The sequence below is a fragment of the Phascolarctos cinereus genome, unplaced genomic scaffold (assembly GCF_003287225.1).
Source record: "Phascolarctos cinereus isolate Bilbo 61053 unplaced genomic scaffold, phaCin_HiC Scaffold_2;HRSCAF=192, whole genome shotgun sequence".
Classification (NCBI taxonomy): domain Eukaryota; kingdom Metazoa; phylum Chordata; class Mammalia; order Diprotodontia; family Phascolarctidae; genus Phascolarctos; species Phascolarctos cinereus.
Window position 1 is genome coordinate 273,376,508 of NW_027555625.1, and position 23,086 is coordinate 273,399,593.

Genomic DNA, 23,086 nt, shown 5'->3' on the forward strand with positions numbered 1-23,086 from the left:
TTTACTCACTGATCTGCCTTCATCTCATTGACAATAGTCCTCATTTAGCTCCTCCCTTACAGAAGACTGAGCTATATGGAGCAGTCTCTGAGTTGTCCACTGTCTCAGGGGTGGGTTACAGGATTTTTAAAGCCAAGGTGCCTTAGATGGCAATAGCTGACATTTACGTAATATTTTAACATTGTCAAATGTCATTATCTCATTTGAAATAAACATCATTTAGTCTAACCCTCTCATATTATGGATGAAGCTCAGAGATAGGGAATGACTTGGCCAGGATAACACAGGTATTGAGCAAATGTTCTGAATCATTTTTGTAATATGGATTTTTTGGCTGTCTGGTGAAGCTTATGGGCACCTTCTCAGAATAATTTTTTTAACATGTAAAATAAAATGCATAGGATTACAAAGGAAACCAATTACACTGAAATAATGTTATCAAAATATATTTTTTAAAAGTTCACGGAGCCCAGGTTAAGAATCCCTACTAAAAAAGAGTAATTTAGAGAGAAGGATGTCCCAGGGATCCTGTGAATGCTTTTCCAAATCCTTCATTTTATCAAATATTCTTCTCTTTGTCTCAAGTACAGTGCAAGCTGTCAGAGCAGGGACTGATTTTTACCTTTGTAAGTTCATTGCCTAGTACATAGTAGGTGCTTTCACAAATGTTTCCTATTTGATTATCCTAGCTCAGAGCTGGCTACAGGGAACATGTGGCCAACACAACCATAGTTTTGCAAGCAAAAATACAGACTGAACCAGCTAAGGAGCAGGGGGTTTCAGGTTTCTTCTGGGTCTTTCCTTTCTGATGGGATGGGTACTTTCTGTCCTGGTAATGATGCCTTGAGTTGCCTCATAAGCAACTAAGTGTTTAAAGATAGATAAGAAGGTTATAGAACTAAGTGCTCTAGGGAAAGGAATCATAATATTACTATTATGGCCTCTAGCACATTGGGTGGACCCCTTGTGATGAACTTAAGGAAGGACAGGATAGGCAGACATGGATAAGTTGTGATCTGCATTATTGGGAGGGGACTCTCAAATCAAGTAGATCACAGATCTGTTGCATTCAATAAATATTTATTAAGTGTCTACTATGTGCCAGGTACTGTGCTAAGTGCTAGGGATGAAAAAGGAGGCAAAAGACTGCCCTCAAGGAGCTTACAATCTAATGGGGGAGATAATATGCAAACAAATCTTAACAAAGCAAGTTTGGGTATTTAAGCATAAAAAGCGACATTTATATAGTGCTTTAATTTTTGCAAAGGGCTTTACATAGGTAGCAAGGGAGATCAATCCATAACGAACAAAAATAAGCACCAGCTACTGGTAGGTGCAGGGCATTCTAGTACACAAAGAATGAAAAGGTCTCAACTTGAAAGGAACTGACATTTGAATTGATTGGGGAGACAATATGAGATGTCAATATATCCAGAATTGACCCACCTTCTGCCAGAGCAGTGAGGGACTTAAAATGCAGAATGGGACATACATTTTTGGACATGACCAATGTGGGAATTTGATTTGCGAGACTATGCACATTTGTTAGAAGGATTTTCTTTTCTTTTCTTTTCTTTTTTATTATTGTTCAATTGGGGTAAGGGAGGGAAGAGGGAGGAAGAAAAAATAAATACTTGTAAAAAATAAAAATAAAAGAATGGACTTGGGAGGGAAATGTGCATATCTACATATACGTGTGTATGTGTATATATGTATGTGTATATATACATATATAAATGTAAATATGTGTATATATATATATGTATATATATGTATATATATACATATACAAATGTATGTATATATATAAAATCAATGGAAACTTATACTAAGTAGCTAACTACAAGGTACTTTGGGAAAGGTAATTATCATTGTATTACAAAGAAAGAAACCAGAGGGAAAAGGACTTGTCCAGGTCACATGGCTCATTAGTAGCAGAGCTAGGATTAGAATCCTAGTCTCTGGATTCCCTGTCCAGTGGTCTTTGCATATCACACTTGGGACAAAAGCCAAGGGAGAAAGCCTTTGGCTTGGGCACATCTGATATGAGCAGAGTCTCTTGGCACCCAGGGAAAACCCAGAACCCAGCTTACTTTCTACAGGCAGAAGAAGGTGTGTATGCTAACGGCATTGTACTTACCTAGGGCAGGATGAGTTAGGCCTGGACTCTCAGAATTGGAGAGGGGAGTCAAGAATGTTTGCAACTGAAACCGGGGCCCAAGGCTACAATCTGGCGACATCTGGGAACCAGAATGTATCACACCCACCTCTTCAAAAGAGAATGCCACAGTAGGGGCCTGGTCCTGGTGGAGGAGTTGGATTTCCACACTTACAGAGGACTTCACTACGGTACCCTCCAGCTTGCAGGTGATGAGGGGGGCAGTCAGGCTTCGAACTACCACCTGAGAGTCACTGAAGGAGGAACCTTGAAAAATCTGCAAGAGACAAGAGCCCCCCACCCCCACCCCCATGCCAGAGACAGAGGTCAGGAGCCTAGAAGGGTTGGTACTCCTGCTCTTCCAGGACAGAGATAAGAACCTTTATTTAGCAACAGCTAGTTGGAATCTATGATTGATAGTATGTAGAATAAACTCTATGACTGCTGTACTAGATTTCTTGCTGTTCTTGTACGTGACACTTCATTGTCTAATTCTGTGCCTTTTCACTTACTGTCCCTTGTGGCTAGAAGGTTCTCCCTTCTCACCTCCAAATCCTAGCTTCCTTGGCCCCTTTCAAGATTCAGTTCAAATTTGACCTCCTGCAAAACTTTCATGGCGTCTTTCCCACCTCATCAGTCCTTATCCCCCACTCTTGCCCAGTGCTATTACTTCCCATTTACACTCTATATATCTTGTACATTTATAAAAGTTGCTTACAGGTAGTGTATATTACATACATATAGATAATAATTATTATAGCTAGCATTTATATAGCACCTACTATGTGCTATGCACTGTCCTAAGCACTTCATGGATGTTATCTCATTTTATCTTCACAACAAGAATGGAAGGTAGATGCTATCATTATCCCCTTTTTACAGAAGGAGAGATTGAGGTAAACTGAGGCTAAGTGACTTGCCCAAGATTAAACAGCTAGTAAGTTTCTGAAGTTGTGTTTACACATTGTCTTTCCCATTAGAACATGAATCCCTTGAGAACAGGGACCATGTTTTTGCTCTGATTTGTGGACCAGAACTTGGCACAGTGCCTGGCACATAGTAAGTCCTTTATAAATGCTTTTTGACTAACACACACACACACACACACACACACAGGCTTTTAGGGTACCTGCTGAGGTGGTAATTGGTGTCCTTCACTAAGGACTAGACCTCCTTAGTAGCCCTGCCTTGATGGTACTCAGAGGGTTGACAGAGCCAGAGCTGGGACAGATTCATTTGAGGGAGGCTAGAAATCATGATGTGGGCAATCAGCTCTCAGCCTGCCCATCCTGGAAGGGTCTGCTATGCTACCCCTTCCCCCAGACTGAATGTGGAACAGAGAAGCATGTTTCCTACACTGGAACATGTCTCTGGAGGGCTCAAGGTCCTAGAATGCTCTTACTCCTGAGAAGAATGTGCTAAGAGGACTCTGAAATAAAATGAGCTTCAGAGAAATATATCCTTTCTTTCAAAGAAGGCAGAGCCCTGAAGAGCCTTTCTCAAATGATTGGAAAGTGATCTAGAGGCCTACACCCTTGCTCACCACTGGTTCCTAAGTAGCCCAGGAGCTGACTCCACCCTCTGCCAGAGGTTGCATGCAATTTGAATAAGCAGCATGTCTTTATCATCTTTGTTCCTTATGCCAATACTGATCTGCCAGGGCCCTGGTATCTGCCTTCTCTTTCCCTCCCTGGATAAGAAACCACATGATAGAAACATGCCTCACCCAAATGTCAGTGCCCTGGTTTAAAGCACCAAGCACCCCACCCTAGTTACAGCTTTGATGGCAGTCAGAAAATAATGATATTAAGTTGCATATATGTGTATATATATGCATTTACATATCTATATCTATATGATACTTTTAGGTTTGAAATTTATTTCACATACATTATTTCTTTTGAGGTAACTAATGAGTTTAGAAGGGATGAGACTCATGATTTGGGCCTTATCAGCCCTGGGCTCTGGCTCACTGGTTTAATCACTTGATTATAATGATCATGACATGGCCAATGTAGGAATTTGTTTTACTTAACTATGCACATTTGTTACAAGTGTCTTGTTTTTCATGTCTTTTTTTCTTCCCAGTAAGGAGAGGAGGTGGCAAGGAGAGAAAATAGATTTTTGCTAATTGAAAAAAAAAAGGGGATTAAAAATATAAATGGCCTGAAAAAAACCCAAAACTCGACAACCATGTACTCTGAGCCCTTGAAGACCCCTGGTTCCAGAAAAAAATTGTTTTTGAATGACTGTGGGTTGGGTTCCAAAGAAGATGTGGGTGTTCTTGGCAAGGTTTGGCCTAGGAAAGACAGCTAGCTAAATAGCTTCCTGGCTGCCTCTTCACAACCTGCTCAATACTGGGCAGACACCCACTAATAACAATACTGGCAATTTTCAAAAGGAGGAAGCTGGATGGCACAGTGTATCAGTAGAGTACTGGGCCTAGAGTCAGAAATTCAAACGTGGCCTCAGACACATACTAGCTCTGTGACCTTGGGCAAGTCATTTAATCCTATTTGCCTCAGTTTCCTCATCTATAAAATGAGCTAGAGAAAGAAATGGCAAACCACTGCAGTATCCTTGCCAAGAAAACCCCCCAAATGGGCCACAAAGAGTCAGAAACAACTGAACAACGACAACAAATTCTCAATTATCCACAATTGGATTATCTACTTTATGAACTCTGTTATTGCCGATACTGCCCCCCTCAAGCAGGCTATATTTAATTCTCTAGCATATTCTTGCTCCTCACCAGAGGGCTTATAAGTAACTTCAGTTACCCAAAATTGGACAGGTAAATCAATAGCCAAAGAAAAATTCCTAATGTAACCAAAACTAAATAGAAATGGCTAGGATTGTGCATCATTTGGAATCCTCTGCATTTCCCAGTGCCTGGCTAGCACTGTGTCCAAAATACTGAAAAAAAATGCTTGTTCATTGACTGATTGATTGCAGTGGAAATTTGGATGGTGGGTTGAAGTGTTATCAACCCAAAGTAATTTCACCTGACTTGGAAAGATGGCAAGCAATTCACAGTCACATAAACAACTTTAGGGGACCCAGCCCTTAGGGGAGGGTCTGAGGCTGCAGGGCCCTCTGTCATCCCCATGGAATAGGTTTTCTCTACCCAGATCTAGCCCAACCATGGGGATGAGGGAATAAAGGGAGTTCCTAGGACTGGCCCTGGATTGGGAGGTATCACATGGTTTTAAAGATCTCCAACACCCCCCTCCCCAATTGTCCAAAGTACAGCCCATCAGATAGTGAAGTTACCTCCAGCAAGATGTCTTGGAAGGTATCCAGGGCTTTGTTCTCCAGCAATGCCTACAAAATAGACCAGAATGTGGATGGGAGGGGATGGCTTGGGGAGGAAGCAGTCTGATGGAAAGAACATTTGTAAGGAATTACTTTCTTAAACCCAGGAACTCTATGAACACAATTACAAACTACTTTTCACACAAATAAAGTCAGATCTAAATAATTGGGAAAACATCAGTTGTTCATGGGTGGGCCAAGCTAATATAATAAAAATGACAACTCTACCTAAGCTAATTTACATATTCAGTGCCATAGCAATCAAACTACCAAAAAAATATTTTATGGAGTTAGAAAAAATAATAAGAAGATTCATTTGGAATAACAAAAGGTCCAGAATATCAAGGGAACTAATGAAAAGAAATGCAGGGGAAGCCATTCCAGATCTTAAATTGTATTATAAAGCAGCAATCATCAAAACTGCTTGGTACTGGCTAAGAAATAGAGGGGTGGGGGCAGCTAGGTGGAGCAGTGGAGAGAGCTCCAGCCCTCAGTTCCTAGTGTACCACCCCAAATTACCTTGTATTTTTTGTATATACTTATGCATTTGTACATGTTATTTCACTCAATAGAATGTAAGCTCTTTGAGGGCAGGACTAATATATATTTTGTACTTATTTTTTAAATTTACATTGTTTCTCCCAATAGATCATAAGCTCTTTGAGGGCAAGGATTCTCATTTTTGTCTTCCCAGCACCTAGCATAGTGCCTGGCATATAGCAGGGGCTTAATAAATGCTTGCTACTTGATTCATTTGGAGACAGAAGTTTGAATCCTGGTTTTTTACAATTACAATACCTATGTGATTTTAGGAAAGACATCTCATGTCTCTGGGCCTCAGTTTCTCATAGGAATGGCAGGGCTGGATTATGCAATCTCAAAGGTTGATTCCAACCCCAAAATCTTCTGATGCCTAGAGGTTGAGTCCTACTACTAATATATGCATTTAGTCTTTCAAAAAGCACTTCTTAAGTGCCTTGTATTTACCAGGCCCTGCACTAGATACTGGGAATACTCAGACAAAAATGAAACAGTCTCTGGGGGCAGCTAAGTGGTGCAGTGGATAGAGTCAGGAGGACCTGAGTTCAAATCCAGCCTCAGTCATTTGACGCTTACTAACTGTGTGACCCTGGGCAAGTCACTTAACCCCATAGCCAAACAAAAAATTTTAAAAAAAGAAGAAAGAAACAGTCTCTGCCTTCAAGGAGCTTGCATTCTATTAGGGGAAAACAATACATATTTAGAAAATAAGCACAAAATATATATTAAGTCCAAGGAGCTTACATTCTATTAGGGAAAACCTACATACATACATACGTAGATACATACATACGTATATATGTATATACATATGTATGGATGTATATGTATAAATGTGTGTGTACATATATACACACATATGTATTGTGATGTACATATAGAGAGAAAAAAAAAAAAAAAAATAAACAAGTTATATATTAAATGACTTCTTAAGGAACATTAGCAACTTAGGGGGATCAAGAAAGGCTTCTTATAAGAGGGGGAACTTGGGCTGAATTTTGAAGGAAGCTAGAGATTTTCTGCTGTTGAAGTAAGGAGGGAGCACATCCTAATAACAGGGGACAGTCTGTGCAAAGGCATGCAGATTGGAGCTTCAATTTTGAGCTGGAGATGCCTCTGGTACACCCAACTGGAGATGTGCAATAGACAGTTGGTGATATGGGATCAGAGTTCAGGAGAGGTACTGAGGCTGGCTGCCTGCATAGATCTGGAAGTTGTCTGCATGGAGGAGAGAGTTGAACTAGTGAGAGCAGATGAGATTCCCCCAAGAGTGTGTAGAGAGAAGAAAAGAGGGCTCAGAACAGAAAGCTGGAATACACCCATATATGGGGTGGGAGAGGTTTAGTGGGGAGGCAGATGATGACAAAGATGGTGATCTAGCAAAGGAGTCTGAGAAGAAACTGCCAGACAGGTAGAGACAGAGAGAGCTGTGTTATGAAAACCAGGGAAGAAGAGCACGTCTAGGAGGAGAAGATAGTAAATAATATCAAATGTTGCTATTGAATCCAGCAGTTAATAACTCTTTGGTAACCTTGGAGAGAATGGTTTCAGTTGGGTGGTAGGGAGGGAAGACAGATTGCAAGGGGCTGAGAAGTGAGTGGGAGGTGTGAGAAAGTGTAGGCAATGACTGTAGGAAGCTTTTTCTAAGAGTTTGGATGTAAAAGGGAAGAGAAAGGCAGGATGGGAGCTAGAGAGGATAGTTGGATCATATAAAGGGGCTTTTGTGGGGTTAGGGAAGCATCTTTATAAGCAATAAGGAAGGAGGCAGTAGATAAGGAGAGACTGAAAATTAGGGACAGAGAGGGAATAATAGAAATAGGGAAGCTCCTGGACAAAATAGGGATCAAAGACATAAGTGGAGGTGTTGGATTGGCAGGGGGAAGGCCACCTCTTCAACGGAGATTGGAACAAAGAAGAATTAAGTGAGGAGGGGCTAATGTAGAGATAGACTGGAGCTTAGAGGTGGAGAGAAGAGAGAGCTCATGGTATATGGTCTCATTTTTTTTTTAGTGAAATTATAATAGTGGTATTAATAATCAATTCACCTTTCTCTAGTAGTTTGAGACTTACAAAATGCTTTCTTCGCAACAACCCTGTGAGGGGTTAGAAATATTGTAACCTACATTTTTTACAGACAAAGTAATGCAGATACAGAGAAGTGAAGGAACTTGTCCAAGGCCACTCAGATATTTAAGCATTAGAGCCAGGATTTGAATATAGATTTCTCCTAACTCCAGTTCCAGTGCTCTTTCTACAATACTGTGCTTCCTAGGAGTGGAAAGAACCCAGAACTAGAAGTCAGAAACCTGAATTCCAGTCACCCAACTTCTCTGTGGCTCAGTTTCATCATCTGTAAAATAGGTTCAACAATCCTTGCCCTGCCTCCCTTTCAGGGCTGTAGTGAGAATCACATGAGACAATGGAAAGAAAAGTGCTTTGGGAGCAGTGGGTGAGAGCAGGTTATTGATTTCAGGGGACATAGAGATTTCAACGAACCTTCCTAGAATCCCATCTACTAAGTCAAATATAGAAGAAGAATTTTTCTGTGAAGAATTTGCTAAGGGAAAGAGCTAGAAATATTGATAACTCATTGACTTGTGAATAATCTGGAGCCTTAATCATAGAAATACCAAATCTGAGTTGGAAGCGTTCCCCAAAGTCACCTAGTCCAGTCCATGCCTGAATAAGAATCCCCTCTTCAGCAGCAGATGATTCAGCAAGGTTTATCCAGCCTTTGCCTGAAGGCCTCCCGTGAGAGGGAATGCACCACTTCCAGGCACATCTCACTGGGACATCTCTGATAGTGCCCTGCCCTAAGCCTTCTCTTTTCCAGACAGTACTTTCCTCCATTTCTTTCAACCAATCCTCATATGGCCTTTTATCATCCCCATTGTCCTCCTCTGGACCCTTTCCAGATTATCGAAGTCTTTCCTAAAACACTATGACCAGAACTGACTAAAGTATTCGAGATATGGTCTACCAATGCAGTGAATAGAGCTCTGAACCTGGGATTAAGAAGACCTGGGGTTAATTCAAATCTGGCCTTCGACACTTACTAGCTGTGTGACCCTGGGTGAGTCACTTAGCCTCTGTCTGCCTCAGCTTCCTCATCTGTAAAATGGGATAATACTAATTCCTACCTACTAGGGTTGTTGTGAGGAAAAATGATATATTATTAATAAATGCTAGCTGCTGCTGCTACTGCTACTATTACTACTATTACTACTACTACCACTACTACTACTACCATTACTACTACTACTGAAGAGTACAGAAGTACTATGACCTCATTAATTCAGACACCACCAATATTACTCTATTTTTGCAGCCCAATATTGCATTAGCTTCTTAAATGGAAAAAAAAAGCATATTACATATATATGTATGTATATATGTATATTTGCTTTTTTGGCTGCTGCATCATATTGTCAATTCCTTTTGATCTTGCATTCCACTAAAACTCCCAGATCTTTTTCAGATAAACTGCTCTCTGGCCATGCCTCAACTGTCATGTTTGTGAAGTTTGTTTTTTTGAACCCAAGTATAAGACTACATTTGTCTTTGTTAAATTTCATCTTTTTTTTTTTGGCAATTGGGGTTAAGTGACTTGCCCAGGGTCACACAGCTAGTAAGTGTCAAGTGTTTGGTCTGAGGCCAAATTTGAACTCAGGTCCTCCTGACTTTAGGGCCGGTGCTCTATGCACTGTGCCACCTAGCTGCCCCTAAATTTCATCTTCTTACACTTGGCCCAACATTCTAGACTATCAAGGTCATTTTGAATCTTGACTGTCATCCGATAAGTTAGAGCTATATCTCCTATTTTTACTTCAGTGGCAAATTTGGGAGGTATTCCATCTATGGTTTTACTTAAATCATTGATAAAAATGTTCAACAGGGCAGAGCCAAGCTTAGGTACATGTCCTTGTACAGCTACAGTGGTGGCCCTTCTGAAAGTTGGTGTGAGGGGGCTACCTCAGATCAGAGGATGATCATTTTATATCAGAAGTCTTAAGGATCAGGGGAAAGGACTGGCCCTATGATTTCATTGATATAGGCAACTCTCATGAGCAAAAAATTCCTCTGCCAAAGCAGGCCAGCACCTTTCCAATTTATAGTCTTAAAGAATTGCCCAGAGCCCTGAGAGACTCAACCTAGGCCATCCTGGCTCTGTGGCTAATACTAATAATGCACCACTGTCTTTCAGGGTCTTACTATATGTAACTATTAATCATTATGGAGATTTTGTTTGAGCTGGATTTTTATCTGAATGGCCACTTATTGGGACTGTTGCAGGAGGGATTTATGTTCAAGGTCAGCTGGTTGAGGTGACTTTGAAGGTCTCTTCCAATGCTGAGATTCTGTGATTCTAGAATAAGATATTATTCTATCCAAAATATTTTATCTGAAGCCAGTTAGAGTACCCACAAATTTTTCCGCAGCTATCTCTCTCAATGCAGGCATAGGTGAGTGTTATACCTCCCCCTAGATACAGAAGCCCATCTGTTCTGACCTTGAACTCATCCCCTGTCAGGGTCAACATTAGTCTCTTGTCCAGGAAGGCTGCCTTTGCCCAGGGAGCTTAAGACTTTATCAGAAAACCAAAAGTACAACATTCGAGAGTCACCCAGGAGGTTTGGGGTGTAAGTGGAGTCCTGAAAGCTTGAGGACTGGTTCTTGTAGGTCAGGAAACCCTAGAGGAAAAATCAGAGGAAGGTGAGAGAACTCCAAAACTTTGTTTTGTCAAATTATTGTCAACCATTTAGTAGATTCACTAGTCTTCCTATTCACTGTGGACAGCGTTAATTCTCTGTCCTCCAGCATGTCATATACCCTCTGTACCTTGATATTAGTTGTCTCATATGCAAAGAACAGAGATTGGTTTTAATATCAGCAGCGTGGCCCTTTTCACTGTTCAGCAGCGAAAAGATTTAGATTTAGAATACCTTGGTTCAAACCTACTGCTACTTACTACCTTGGGACCTTGGGCAAGCTGCTTTACCTCTCTGGTCCTCAGTTTTGTCATCTGCAAAGTGGGTAAGGGCAGTGGACTAGAGGACCCCTGAAGTTCCTTCCAGCACTAAATCTATGATCCTATGATCAGCCCAGAGAAGTCAGAGAAAATTAAAAAGGGCAATCTGCTGTCTTGCTCAAATCTTATCATATATCCCCAAATATTACCTCCAAGAAAGAGATCTGTGTGGTCAGAATCAGAATCACAGAATTTTAGAGCTAGAAGGGACATCATTTAGCCATCTTGTCCAACCCGTAATTCAAAAAGAATCCTTACCTCAGTGTACCCACTAAACAGTCATCCAATCAGTGCTTAAGACTTTCAGTGAGGTCCTCATCCACCACTTCCTGAGGCAGCCCTTTCCACGTTAGGAAAAACCCTTATTGTTACGATGCTTTTACTCACTACCAACTTCGATTTGTTCTTTGCTAGCTTCTCCCTATAGCTACTGGATTATCCCATGCCAGAGCTCCCCCTCAACCCCCCAAATGCCCCTCCCCCTTAGTATGCCTAGTCAGTTGACTTGCAGATGGAGAAGGAGTTTGACCTCTACCCCAATTCAGTGGTGACAGAAAAGAAACAAATAGGGCAGAGGCTACAGGAAGACTTTGGACAGCTGTTCCCAAGAGAACTCTTATTGAGCTCCAAAACAGACATAGGGAAAGAGCCCTACAGAGAGTAAAGCAAGTGTGGTCTTTTGCCACAAACTGGGCTCCATGGGAAGGGGGCTAGGTGTGTATCACAGGATTTAGTGTTGGAAGGCACCTTAGAAATAATCTATTCCAGCTCTTTCACTTTATAAATGAGGACTAGAGAAAATGAAATGAATTGCCCAAGGTCTCATGCATAGCAAACTGCAGTAACAGGATTGGAAGTCAGGTCATCTGGCTTCAAATGTAGTGCTCTTTCCATTAAACCCAGTTCTCTCCCTGGATGCTATTGGCTTAAGAGATATCCAGTGGTAGTTCAGAATGATGAAGGAGAGGAGTGGGGGTAGAATAAAGAATTCTGGTTTATCCTAGGCCCAGCCCCTTCAGAAACCCCACCTATTAATGCCTTCCCTGACTCATTCCAACCTTGTGATGTGACTCCAGGTAGCTGCCTTTGATTACTGGGGTTCTGGTCAGGGAGATGTCCACACCAATGTCTCCATCTGTGAGGAAGTTGGCTGAAAGAAGGAAAATCAGAAGCTAGCTTAAGAATCCTAAATGCCCCTCTTGGCATTTTCTTCTCTACCTCAACTGGCTCTACCCCTACCCCAGACAAGCATGGGGAGGCAACAGGACTGTGGGGTTTGGAGATCTGGTCTCAAGACACCAAGATTCTATCCCCATTTCAATTCTGATTTAGGGAGAAAAATGACCTCTTTTCTGGCCTCAGACATCACCTACATTCCCCTTTTTACTGCCCCCACAAAATGTATCCAGGCCAGGACCTGCTTTTTCCATGAGTAAAGAAAGGGGCATTTGACTGGAGGGGGAATAAAATTTACATTGTCTGCACTTTCCCCCGTGATTAAGGAGGGTGTGGCCATGGGCAGTGTGGATTTTTCCTTTCTCGAAACAGTCTCCCTCCAAACCTCCCAGTCCTTGTCCATGGTACTAGCATTCTCCCAGTCACTCAAGCTCAGAATCTTGGGTTCCTGTTTAATTCTTCCCTCTCTGCACACCTCTGTGTTTTGTTAAAGTTCTTGATCCTCAAAACAATGCTGGGAGGTAGGTGCTGTTATTATCCCTATATTTTGAAGAAACTAAGGCAAACAGAGATTAAGTGGGTTGCCCAAGGTCAAACAGTTAGTAAGTATCTGAGGCTGGATTTGAATGCAGGTTTTCCTGATTCCAGGGTCAGCACTCTATCCACTATACCACTTAGATATAGATTGAATGAATTTCTGCCTCTATGCTCTGGTAGTAAGTTTGGAGACTTCCAGATACGGTTGTAACTAGGAGAAATTATACCTGGGGCAAATTCAGTGGTGGGGAAAAGGGACAGGAGATTGTAGGACAGAGGACAGCCTGATAGGGAGAGGCGGCTGCAGTGGTACCCCACACAATCCAACAAGGTGGTGGGCAGTAGCATGAGAGTATCCAGAGCTATATAAATGCTAGCTAATTACTTATGTGACTGGCATATAGTAGTTGCTATATAAATGATAGCTAATTACTATTGCTGCTGCTGTTGCTCCTCCTCCTCCTCCTCCTCCTCCTACTACTACTACCACCACCACCACCACCACCACCACCACCACAATTAAACTGCTGTCTCTGTGGTTCAGAGGTCCAATCACATAGATCCTTTAGGTAAGACTCAGAAGGCATGGACACCATCCTTTGACCCACTGGTTGGGCCACCTGGCACAAATCCCTGGAGCACTCCACTGGAGTCCTCCTGCCAAGCTGATACAGACCCACTAATGACTCTTCTTTGGATCCAGCCATTCAGTTGGGTCTAAATCCATTCAACTGAACTACTGCCTAGCTTATCTCTTTCCAGATACAAATCCTATGATCAATTATTTGTGAAGAATGAAGATGCGAGAGGTCAGAAGGAAAACAGAAGGAGGGTTTAAAAGAAGCCACATTTTACCTGCTTTGTCCTGGACAAAATTGGCCATGATGTTGGCAAGAACACTGATTTCCTTACACACCTGAGGAATGAGAGGCAAGAGAGAAAGGGAGATCTAGGGGGTGCAGACTGGAGAAAGGGCTTCTTTCAAATCCCTGGTACCATCGTAACTGGCTGAATCCTCCCTCCCTTTCAGGTCTCGGTCCCATCGGGTACATCCACTACCCAGCAGTGAGACATGGGTCAAACCAAATGAACCCAAGGAACGAGTATGAGGAATCAGCCGTATTCCTTCAGAGGCCAATGGCATCTGTATTCAGGCACCTAGAGGAATGCTTTTTCAAAGTGAAGGAACATCAATGGCCCAAATCACCTGCCACTCTGCTCCATAGCCTAGTCTCTAGGCACAGAGCCTTGTCAGCTCAGAGGAGGGCATTCTGGTGAAGGATCATCTTGCCTCTATAGAAAACTCCTTACCTGCCCTTTCAGGATCAGCTTCAAGGTGAAAGAGATGAAGTCTGTAAACAGCTGTTCAATCCAGCCTGGTCTATTGGAGGTAGAAAAGCATCTGGTTTTAGTTCATTCACAGTAGGAGGAAAATCCTTCAGTTATGTCTCTGGTCAGAGTCATAACTCAAGTCGGGTAGCTAGAGCTTTGACCCAGGCACTGAAATCTAAGGAAGCACTCCTGCATGCTACAGTCTGGAGACTGGCCTCATCTAGAGGTTCTCCACCAGTATCATTAGAGCTAAAGGGGAAGATTATCCAGGGATAAGGATCACTAGTGGTTGAAATTTGGTGAGAATAGTAATAACCACCAGTGTATGGGCAGGGTGATATATAGAGGGATGGGGTAAACTGGTAGAAGGAAGATGTGGAAGTATCAGTGAGAAGCAAGGGCTATGTCTGCTCTTCCTCCTCCTGGCTCACTGTGCAGGGGCCATGAATGAAGGTAATATAGTACTGAGATGGGAAGAATAGCCAGGAATGGGTGTCTTCTTGGGGGAACTCGGTTTATATGAAAGCAAATAGATGAAAGAGAGTGGGAAGAAGGACAAAGGGCAGTTTGTTATCAATGGAACAGGCAACAATGAAATGGGAAGGTAGAGCAGCATAGGGGCTCCGGAGATGCTGAACTGAGGGAAGGAGGAATGACGGCAGGAAAAGGGAGTTTTGCCTATGCAGCCTATAACTCACATCAAAGGGATCTGAAGAGGAAAAGAACCCACAAGCCCTTTCCAGACCTTCTTCAATTGAACTTTCACTGGATGCCAGAATTCCTGCTTATAGCTCTTACAAATCCCCTATCAGATCATAGATTTAGAGCTGAAAAGGACTCCTGAGGCTATCTAGTCTAGCTTCCTCATTTTACAGATGAGGAGACATTTTCAGAGAGGTGGTGACTTACCCAAGGTCATACAGGTAATATGTGGCAGGACCTTTGACTCCAAAGCCAGTGTTCTTTCCACTTTACCACCACAGGGACCCTGATCCTTAAAAGCTCTATCTATATGCAATCACATGATTACGTGCAATATATGACTGTAACATGGCTCCACATGAGTCCACAACTATGTGCAGATACATGTCTATATATATATATATTGTGCGTAGATAATTATATATATGTAGTATATATATATATGTTGTCTACACATAGTAGAGCCATGTCTATGTCACATATATGAATATATATAAATGTGTGTGTGTGTGTGTGTGTGTATATATATATATATATATATATACATATATATAAATTTTTTTTTTTGAAAATGAGAGTAAGGAGGGACCTCAGCACATAGAATATCAGAGCTGAGAAGGACCTGAGAGCACAGGATGTCAGAAGAGTGTTAGGACACAGGATATTGGAGGGGGGTGGGGCTCAGGACACAGAATGGCAGAGCTGGTTCCTGGGGTGAGGGAAACACTTACTGTTTTTCTCCATGAAGACGGAGGAGCAGCTTGTGGAAAGACAAATAGCAGTCGGAGGTGTCAGCCTGCACACGCCCTGCTTCGCAATCTGTTCTCCGAAAATAAGCCCCAGTTATAAAGAGCCTAAGCCAGCAGGGGGAGCCAAAGCACCGCCTCGCTAGGCCATGGTGGCTCACCAGCTGGGCAATGGATTTGGGGTGGGTTAGGGAGTGGCACATATGCCCTGCATGCAGTCTCTCCCCTCCTGGGATGGGAGTAAGGGCCCGCTGAGACTGCAAAGGAAGAACTGATCCTTTGTGCTCATTATGTGGCTATTCCATATGTTTCTGATTTGAGTCACAACACTGTGATCAAGGTTAGACCACATGACTGATGAGGAAAGTAAAGCCCCAGAGTTACATAGCTAGCAAGTGATAGAGCTGAGGACAGAACCCAGGTGTCCCAATTCCCAAGCTCACCCCCAAAGAGCTGTTTCAGACTCCTGGGGCTGAGTAAATTCCAGATGCCAAGAGCAGGGACATGGGAGAGGTGCAAGGCCCAAGTCACAAGGCATGGCTCAGTACTGTGCTTACTTACTCAGCTGGGTATTGATCTGGAGGTCAAGTGAAGTGTCAATTTCAAAGTCAACAGACCGATGAACTTCCAGTCTAACAAGGAAGATCAATAAGGAAAGTTAAGACACTAAAACACACTTCTCTGGCTCCATGGCACCAGCAGAGTCAGCCCTTCTCAGTTTAAAGAATCTGGGGGTCTGCTCTACCACCAACCTCCTTTACCAAAAGCAAAGTAATGCATTCCTGGCAGGAGAAATTCTGCATAACAAACTCAAAGTCCCCATGAGCTCGTATTATAAAACAGGAGATATAGTGCAGGACCCAAAGAGTGGGAGACCTGCCAAATTTGCTATCCTTAGCAGGCTAACTGAGCTGAGCTGCAGGGACTGCAGAGCTGATTAATCAGAGATCACATCAGGTCCTTGTAGAGGTGTAACTAACAGTGAGTGCCTAGGGCTTTGTCCCAGGGTACAGACATCTAGAGAGGGCACTTCCCCTTGAGGCAGTATGGGGAGGAATTAAGTGTGAGCACACACACACACACACACACACACACACACACACACACACACCCCTCAAAGGTCTGGATCCTACAGACATAACCTGCATCCAGCTGGAGCAGACTGCCTTCATACTGCCTGGTTTGGGAGGCGTGCTATACAGGATACCAGGAAGCAAGGGCAAAGGCAGTATGCACTCGTCTTGGGATGTTCCAGGGTTTATGTCTCCCCTCCACTCTGAATTTGTCCCACATTCTGGAATTCCCTGATGTATCCAGGAATCTTTTCTTCAAATCCTTGAAGTATGAATTTGCAAATAATATAATTTATTTCCATCTATATCCTTGCCATACTTCTGGGATTTGGTATAAAGAATTGTCTTAAAATGAAGAATACCCACAGAGAAGCTTTAAGCATTACCTGGGAAAACTGGGGGCAGCTGACTACTCAGATGGAAAGGCTCTTCTATGAGGTCTGAGGGTATGTGGGATTATGGAACCCCGGCCATCAGAGAAGAAAGGTACCTTGGAGAGAATCTAGGGCAATAGGTTTCCAAAGTGGGTGATAACTGCCAGCTAGGGGACACTGGAACGATCCAGGGAGGCAGTAGCAGCCTCCAGTGCCATTGGGGGGGGTGCATTAAATAAAAATAAGGGGGAGGTGGAAGCATAAGGAAAGAAGAAAAGAAAATTTTGAAAAACCATTCATACATGTTTCATCTGTTGTGTAACAGAGTTAAAGTCCTAGTGATTACATTATTTTCCAAATAAACACACAAAATGCAAGTTATAACCGACCAGTGGTCAAGTCCAACAACGGGTCTTAACAAGCAAGTGTTGGCAGGCAGGCAAGCATGTCACACATTGTTGGGAAGTCCAGCATGCATCGGCAGGAATATGTGCGTGTAATGACTTCTTTACAATACGATACCATACAATCACATGATATAATATTGCATCATCAAAATTTCAATGCAGGAAAAATTCCCACAAATTTACAATAAATTGTTAAATTTAAGATACATTTAAAAAAATGTATATATATGTATATATATTTTTTTGAAATGACACAAATTAAAAAGATAAAACAAAACATTAAGGGGTTAAAGAAAGTAGATTTCCAGGGGAGCACTGACTAATTTTTTAAAAAGGAGGGAGTAGGCCAAATAAGTTTGGGAACCTCTGAGCTAGACCAATACTCCCAATTTGCAGATGAAAAAACTAAGGCTTACAAGAGAGAAATGCCTTGCTCAACCTCATGCAGCAAGTTGGAACTCAGTCAATTAATAAATATTTATTAAGCACCTACTATGTGCCAGGCACAGTGCTATGCCACATGCTAGTGATATAAAGAGAGTCCTGCCATCAAGGCCTTAGGTCTCCTAGCTCAAGAAAGCTCAAGAAAGGATACTTACAGCCATCCCCCATTGTAGTCATATTGGAGGGTCCCTTTGAAGGTCACAGACACATTCTGAATTGCAATGTCTATGCTCTTATCTTTCTTCAGCTCCGCCTGGCTGCTGAAGATGGACAGGCTGCTGATCTGAATGCTGGGAGAGGAAATGGAGATCAGACCTCATGGGGATGGGGGTGGGGTGAAGAAGGCTCCATCGCAGAAACAGAGAAGAAGAGGTGTCCCCAGTCACCACTATTCACCAACTACTACTTACACTACTACTACCCTAGTGTAAGCACTAGGAACTGAAATTTCATTTGTACTAGGAACTTCCCTCCACTGGAAATTGGAGGAAGATTTCTTCTAATGCTGGTGGGCGCCTGCTCTGCAACGTATGGTCTTAGGAGATTTTATTTGCTCAGGGTCATCTAGGAAAATGAGTAATTGGGAGAATTTGAACCCAGGTCTTCCTAGCTTTGAGGCCAGCTCTTTATCCATTAAGCCACTCTCAGAACATGGAATGTTAGAGGGAAAAGAGACCTCCAATATCATCTCAACCCCAATTCTCTCATTGGAGAGTTGGGAAATGGGCTCACAGAGTTACCAAAGTCAAAATATCAAACATTTCCATGTAGATACATGAATACTGAGATCTTTTTATTATTAATTCTTTTTGGAGCAGACCTCTAATTTCATTGGGATAGGGGACATACCACAAAGAAATTGTCTCTCCCCAGGTAGACAGTCAATTACTCCGTAACTCAGTCTTTGAGGAGTGCCTGGGATAACAAGAACTTAACTTAGCCAGAGTCACAGAGCCGGCATGTGTCAGAGACAGGACCTGAACCTGGCTTTTGCTGGCTCCAAGGCCAGCTCTCTATTCTGCCTTTCATAAATCAGTAAGCTTTACCTAATTAAACTATGAGGCAAATGTAACAGTTCACATTGAATGTGCTTATGACGCATTAGTTTGAATAAAAATGGCATGTATTTATGCAGTGCTACAAAATGTTCCCCTTGCTTTCAGAGCTGTGACTTCATGCAGGTGGGGATATTTGCTTCATTAGAGTGAAACATCCCATATCTAGACAGGATGGTGTGTCTAGGAAAGTTTCTTCTTTGAGAAAGGGGTCAGGAAACCTAGGTTCTGTGCCCCCGGCTATGCCCCTGACTCTATGTGATCTTGGGCAAGAGACTCACAGGCTGTCCTTTTCCCACAATCTTGGCCCTGAATGTATATGATAGGGAATGAGAAATAGGAAAGAGAACAAAGAGTTACCTGGTTTTTCACCAAGCCCCTAGACTCACTTGTATAGGCCGTAGTTGACTTTGCCTAGGAACAATATAACTCTCTCTCCCTTGATGTCAGGATACGTGGCACGCTGTAATGCCTTCTGAATCACTTGCCTGGTTTCTTGGTTCACTAGAAACAGAAGTAAATGTGACCATGAGACTTCCTACAGCACCCCTCAAGCACCTACATTTAAATCCTTTGCTAAATATTTCTACAGGTTTAAGCAGGTTGCCAAAGTGATAGGACTGACCTTTAATCCTAGCAATGTAGAATGATATCTGACTTTGATGATAGCCTGACCATCTGATTTTTCCCACAGGCTAACCTGTCTTGCTTTGGTCATAGCTGTTCAGTCGTTTTAGTTGTCTCTGATGCTCTGTGACCCCATTTGGAGTTTTCTTGGCAGAGATACTGGAGTGTTTGTCATTTCCTTCTCTAGCTCATTTTACAGATGAGGAAACTGAGGCAACAGGGTTAAGTGACTTGCCCAAGGTCATACATACATAATAAGTATCTGAGGCCAGATGTGAACTCAGGAAGATGGGTGTTCCTGACTCCAGGCCATTGTACCACCCAGCTGCCCCCAGTCCTAGACTTGCTCCCAAACCTTGGCCATAGAAAGCTCTCCTAAAACTGGATATAAGGTGATCTAGGGGTCATTGGTGTAATATTTTCCCTCTTGGGGCAAGTTTCCCCTCCTGGTTCTGCTTGTCCATGATTGGTAACAAAAGGAGTGTGAATTTTCTGAGCGTACACTTGATAGCATCTGCCAGAGATGCAATGGAGGTCAGGTGGGGATAGTCAAGTTGAAATTAAAATAGCTGCCTGGAATAAGCCAAGTGTGGCTAATGGAGAATTATTGTGGTATAATCCGGGGTCTACACCACAAACCTGAAGAGGACTGATACTCTTAAGACCCACCTTCACCCCCCATTCTGTTTGTATGTCTTAACCCATGCAAAAAAATCCATCTTTGAAATGGGCTCACATGTTAGCAGTCAGTTTGGCTGAGAAGGGAAGAAAAGCCAACATGTCCCTCCTGGGCAGGCTGCCCCATAAGGGCTCAGCTCAGAGGGTCAGAGGGCTTGTACCAACTCTGAAGAGCACCACTTCTTCCCCAGGGAGGGACCCACAGTTGAAACTTACACACCAAGACGGCTGGTCTGGTGATCCTGCATACGATACCAGTCTGGGAGGAGGATGACTGCCCTTTGCAAGCCTCAGTGGTGCCCAGCAGGGCCAGTGAGAGAAGAACAGACACCAGCATGGTTCTTGGAGCCCAGGGGAGAGAGTGCTTGGTAGTCCAGAGCCTCCAGTGACTCTTATACTCCAGAAGCAGGGAGGCAAGACTGACGTGACTTCCCCCCCTTCCCTATGGGGCAGGGTGTGTATGGGAGCAGTACTGGTTTCCTTAATAGCTGGGCCACTTCCTAAAAATGTCAGTCTTTATCCCCTAGAGAATGGCAGCCCCTCATCCTGGTAACTGCAAAGTACAAACTCAGATAAGGCTCCCACAGTGGGCTTAGTATGGATAAACCTCCAGAGCCTGAAAGAAAAATACCTAACTACCAGGCCAGGGTAGAGGGTCAGGGACTTAGGGCTACTAGGAATGCCTGTCTGTCTTTCCCTCAGAAACCTCAGTTGCTCTAAAGGAACACCACCAAGGCCACTCTCCAGGGCAGGACAATATCTATTGGAGAGAGGAGGGACCTGGGTGGGACATGTCAGAGTCTGCTGGCCAGCTATCTAATCACTTCCCCTTTCCCCTCATTGTTCCCAAGGACTTTTTATCCCTGGTACAATGCTTGGCCTTCCAGAACATTCTTATCCTCTTTTTAGGTCTATTATTCCCTCAGTCTTCCTTATCCGCCCCTGGAGATTATTCCTTCCTTTCTGATGTGATCTGGCCTTGGGTTTCCTCAGCTCTACCCTTGGATGGAAGAATATATTATAATAATGGCTTACCAATACCCAAGATTCTGATCCAGTCTCTCAAGGCCCAGTTTAAAGCCCAGGTGAGCTGCAGGTGAGTGGACAAGCCACTAGCTTGTGTCTGCATTCCCCACCTCCTCTGAACTACAGACTAATCAGCCATATTTTTTGTTGCTGTTCATTGTTGTTTTTCAGTCATGTCCAACTCTTTGTGATCCCATTTGGGCTTTTCTTGGCAAAGACTAGAGTGGTTTGCCATTTCCTTCTCCAGTTCATTTTACAGATGAGGAAACTGAGGCAAGCAGGGTTAAGTGACTTGCCCAGGGTCACACAACTAGTAAGTGCCTGAGGCCAGATTTTAATTCAGGAAGATGAGTCTTCCAGATTCCAGGTCCAGCACTCTGTCCGCTGTGCCACCTTGCTGCCCTAAACAGCCACCATGCAATACAAATATTCGATGCATGTTTATTAAGTGCTTATTTTGTGCAGAGCACTATATGGAGTACTGTCAGCATCTCATCAAAAAGCAGGGACCTCCTACATCATCAACCATACTGAATAGGACTCTCCTCTATATTACAGTGGGATAAAGGCCTGGTTTCAAATGCTACCTTTGACCATTACTACCCGGTGACCTAGAGCAAGTAACTTAACCTCCCTGGGCCTTAGTTTCAGGGGCTTGGGACGGGTGCCTTCCAAGGTCCTTTCCAGCTTCTAGTACTTGAAGACCTCCAAAAACAGGGAGCTCACTACTACTTGAGGCAGCCAACTGCACTTTTGAATGGCTAAATTGTTAGGTATGTTTTGCCCATGTTGTTCCATTGTTTCAGTCATGTCTGACTCTTTGTGACCTCATTTAGGGTTTTCTTGGCAAAGATACTACAGTGGGTTGTCATTTCCTTCTCCAGCTCACTTTAGAGATGAGGAAACCGAAGCAAAAGGGCTAAGGGACTTGCCCAGGGTCACACTAGTAAGCTAGTAAGTATCTGAGGCCAGATTTGAACTCAGGAAGATGAGTCTTCCTGACTCCAGGCCCAGCACTCTATCCACTACACCATCTGGCTGTCCCAAATTTCCCCCTATAGAACCTAAATTTATACCTACCACTTAGTTCTGCCCAGAGGCCAAGCAAAATGGGTCAAACTCCTCTTCCCAACAGCATTTCAAATATTTGAAGACAGCGTACTTAAGTCTGGTCTTCCCCAGGCTAAAAATCTCCAGTTCCTTTGATGGCCCCTTGTAGGACATGGTCTCCAATTTTCTTGCCCCCTTCACTGCCCTCCTCAGGAATCCTCTAGCTTGTCAATAGGAAAGGGACAGGACCAGATCTGTGATTTCATTGGTGAAGGGAACTCCAGGCTGGATATACTCTTATTGTGGGTCACTACCTTCTTTGCAACTTGTTGTCATAGAGAGAGAGAGTAGCCTAGTACATTGAGAAGTTAAATGACTTACCCAAGGTCACACAGCCAGTCTGTGTCAGAAACAGGACATAGTCTTCTTGGCCTCAAGGCCAGCTGCCTTTCCTGATCTGACAATGTCTTCTTTCCTATAATATGATACATAAAACCAAACAGAATATTCCAGGTGTGCTCTGAACAGGAGGGAATACAGATATATTTTCACCTCCCCTGTATATAACACGAGGTGTCTACTAATGTGGCCTAGGATCAAATGAGCTTTTTTAATTTAAGTTCCATATCACATTTGTCACTAATATTGAATTTGTAGTCTATTTAAACCCCAAGACATCAGCCAGTGTCTAACTAGGCTAAGCCTCCCCCATCCTCTACAGTTGGTCTAGTAAATTCCAGCATAGAGTTTTACATTTATCCACAATAGACATCTTTATCCATAATAAGCTTAGTCCCCCTTTCTAGACTACTGAAAG

General features: G+C 43.0%; 1 protein-coding gene across 1 annotated transcript in view; it reads right to left on the reverse strand.

The window, feature by feature from the left end:
* Window positions 1–20,883, reverse strand: part of CETP (cholesteryl ester transfer protein) — a 29,485-nt gene extending 8,602 nt beyond the window's left edge. The window contains 12 exon segments of the mRNA XM_020965698.2: window positions 2,268–2,435; window positions 5,432–5,482; window positions 10,524–10,583; window positions 10,585–10,704; window positions 12,101–12,192; window positions 13,611–13,671; window positions 14,067–14,136; window positions 15,521–15,608; window positions 16,097–16,167; window positions 17,989–18,123; window positions 19,278–19,392; window positions 20,410–20,883. Coding sequence (XP_020821357.1) covers window positions 2,268–2,435; window positions 5,432–5,482; window positions 10,524–10,583; window positions 10,585–10,704; window positions 12,101–12,192; window positions 13,611–13,671; window positions 14,067–14,136; window positions 15,521–15,608; window positions 16,097–16,167; window positions 17,989–18,123; window positions 19,278–19,392; window positions 20,410–20,530 — 1,152 coding nt within the window. The 5' untranslated portion in view covers window positions 20,531–20,883.
* Window positions 20,884–23,086: the final 2,203 nt, after the last annotated feature.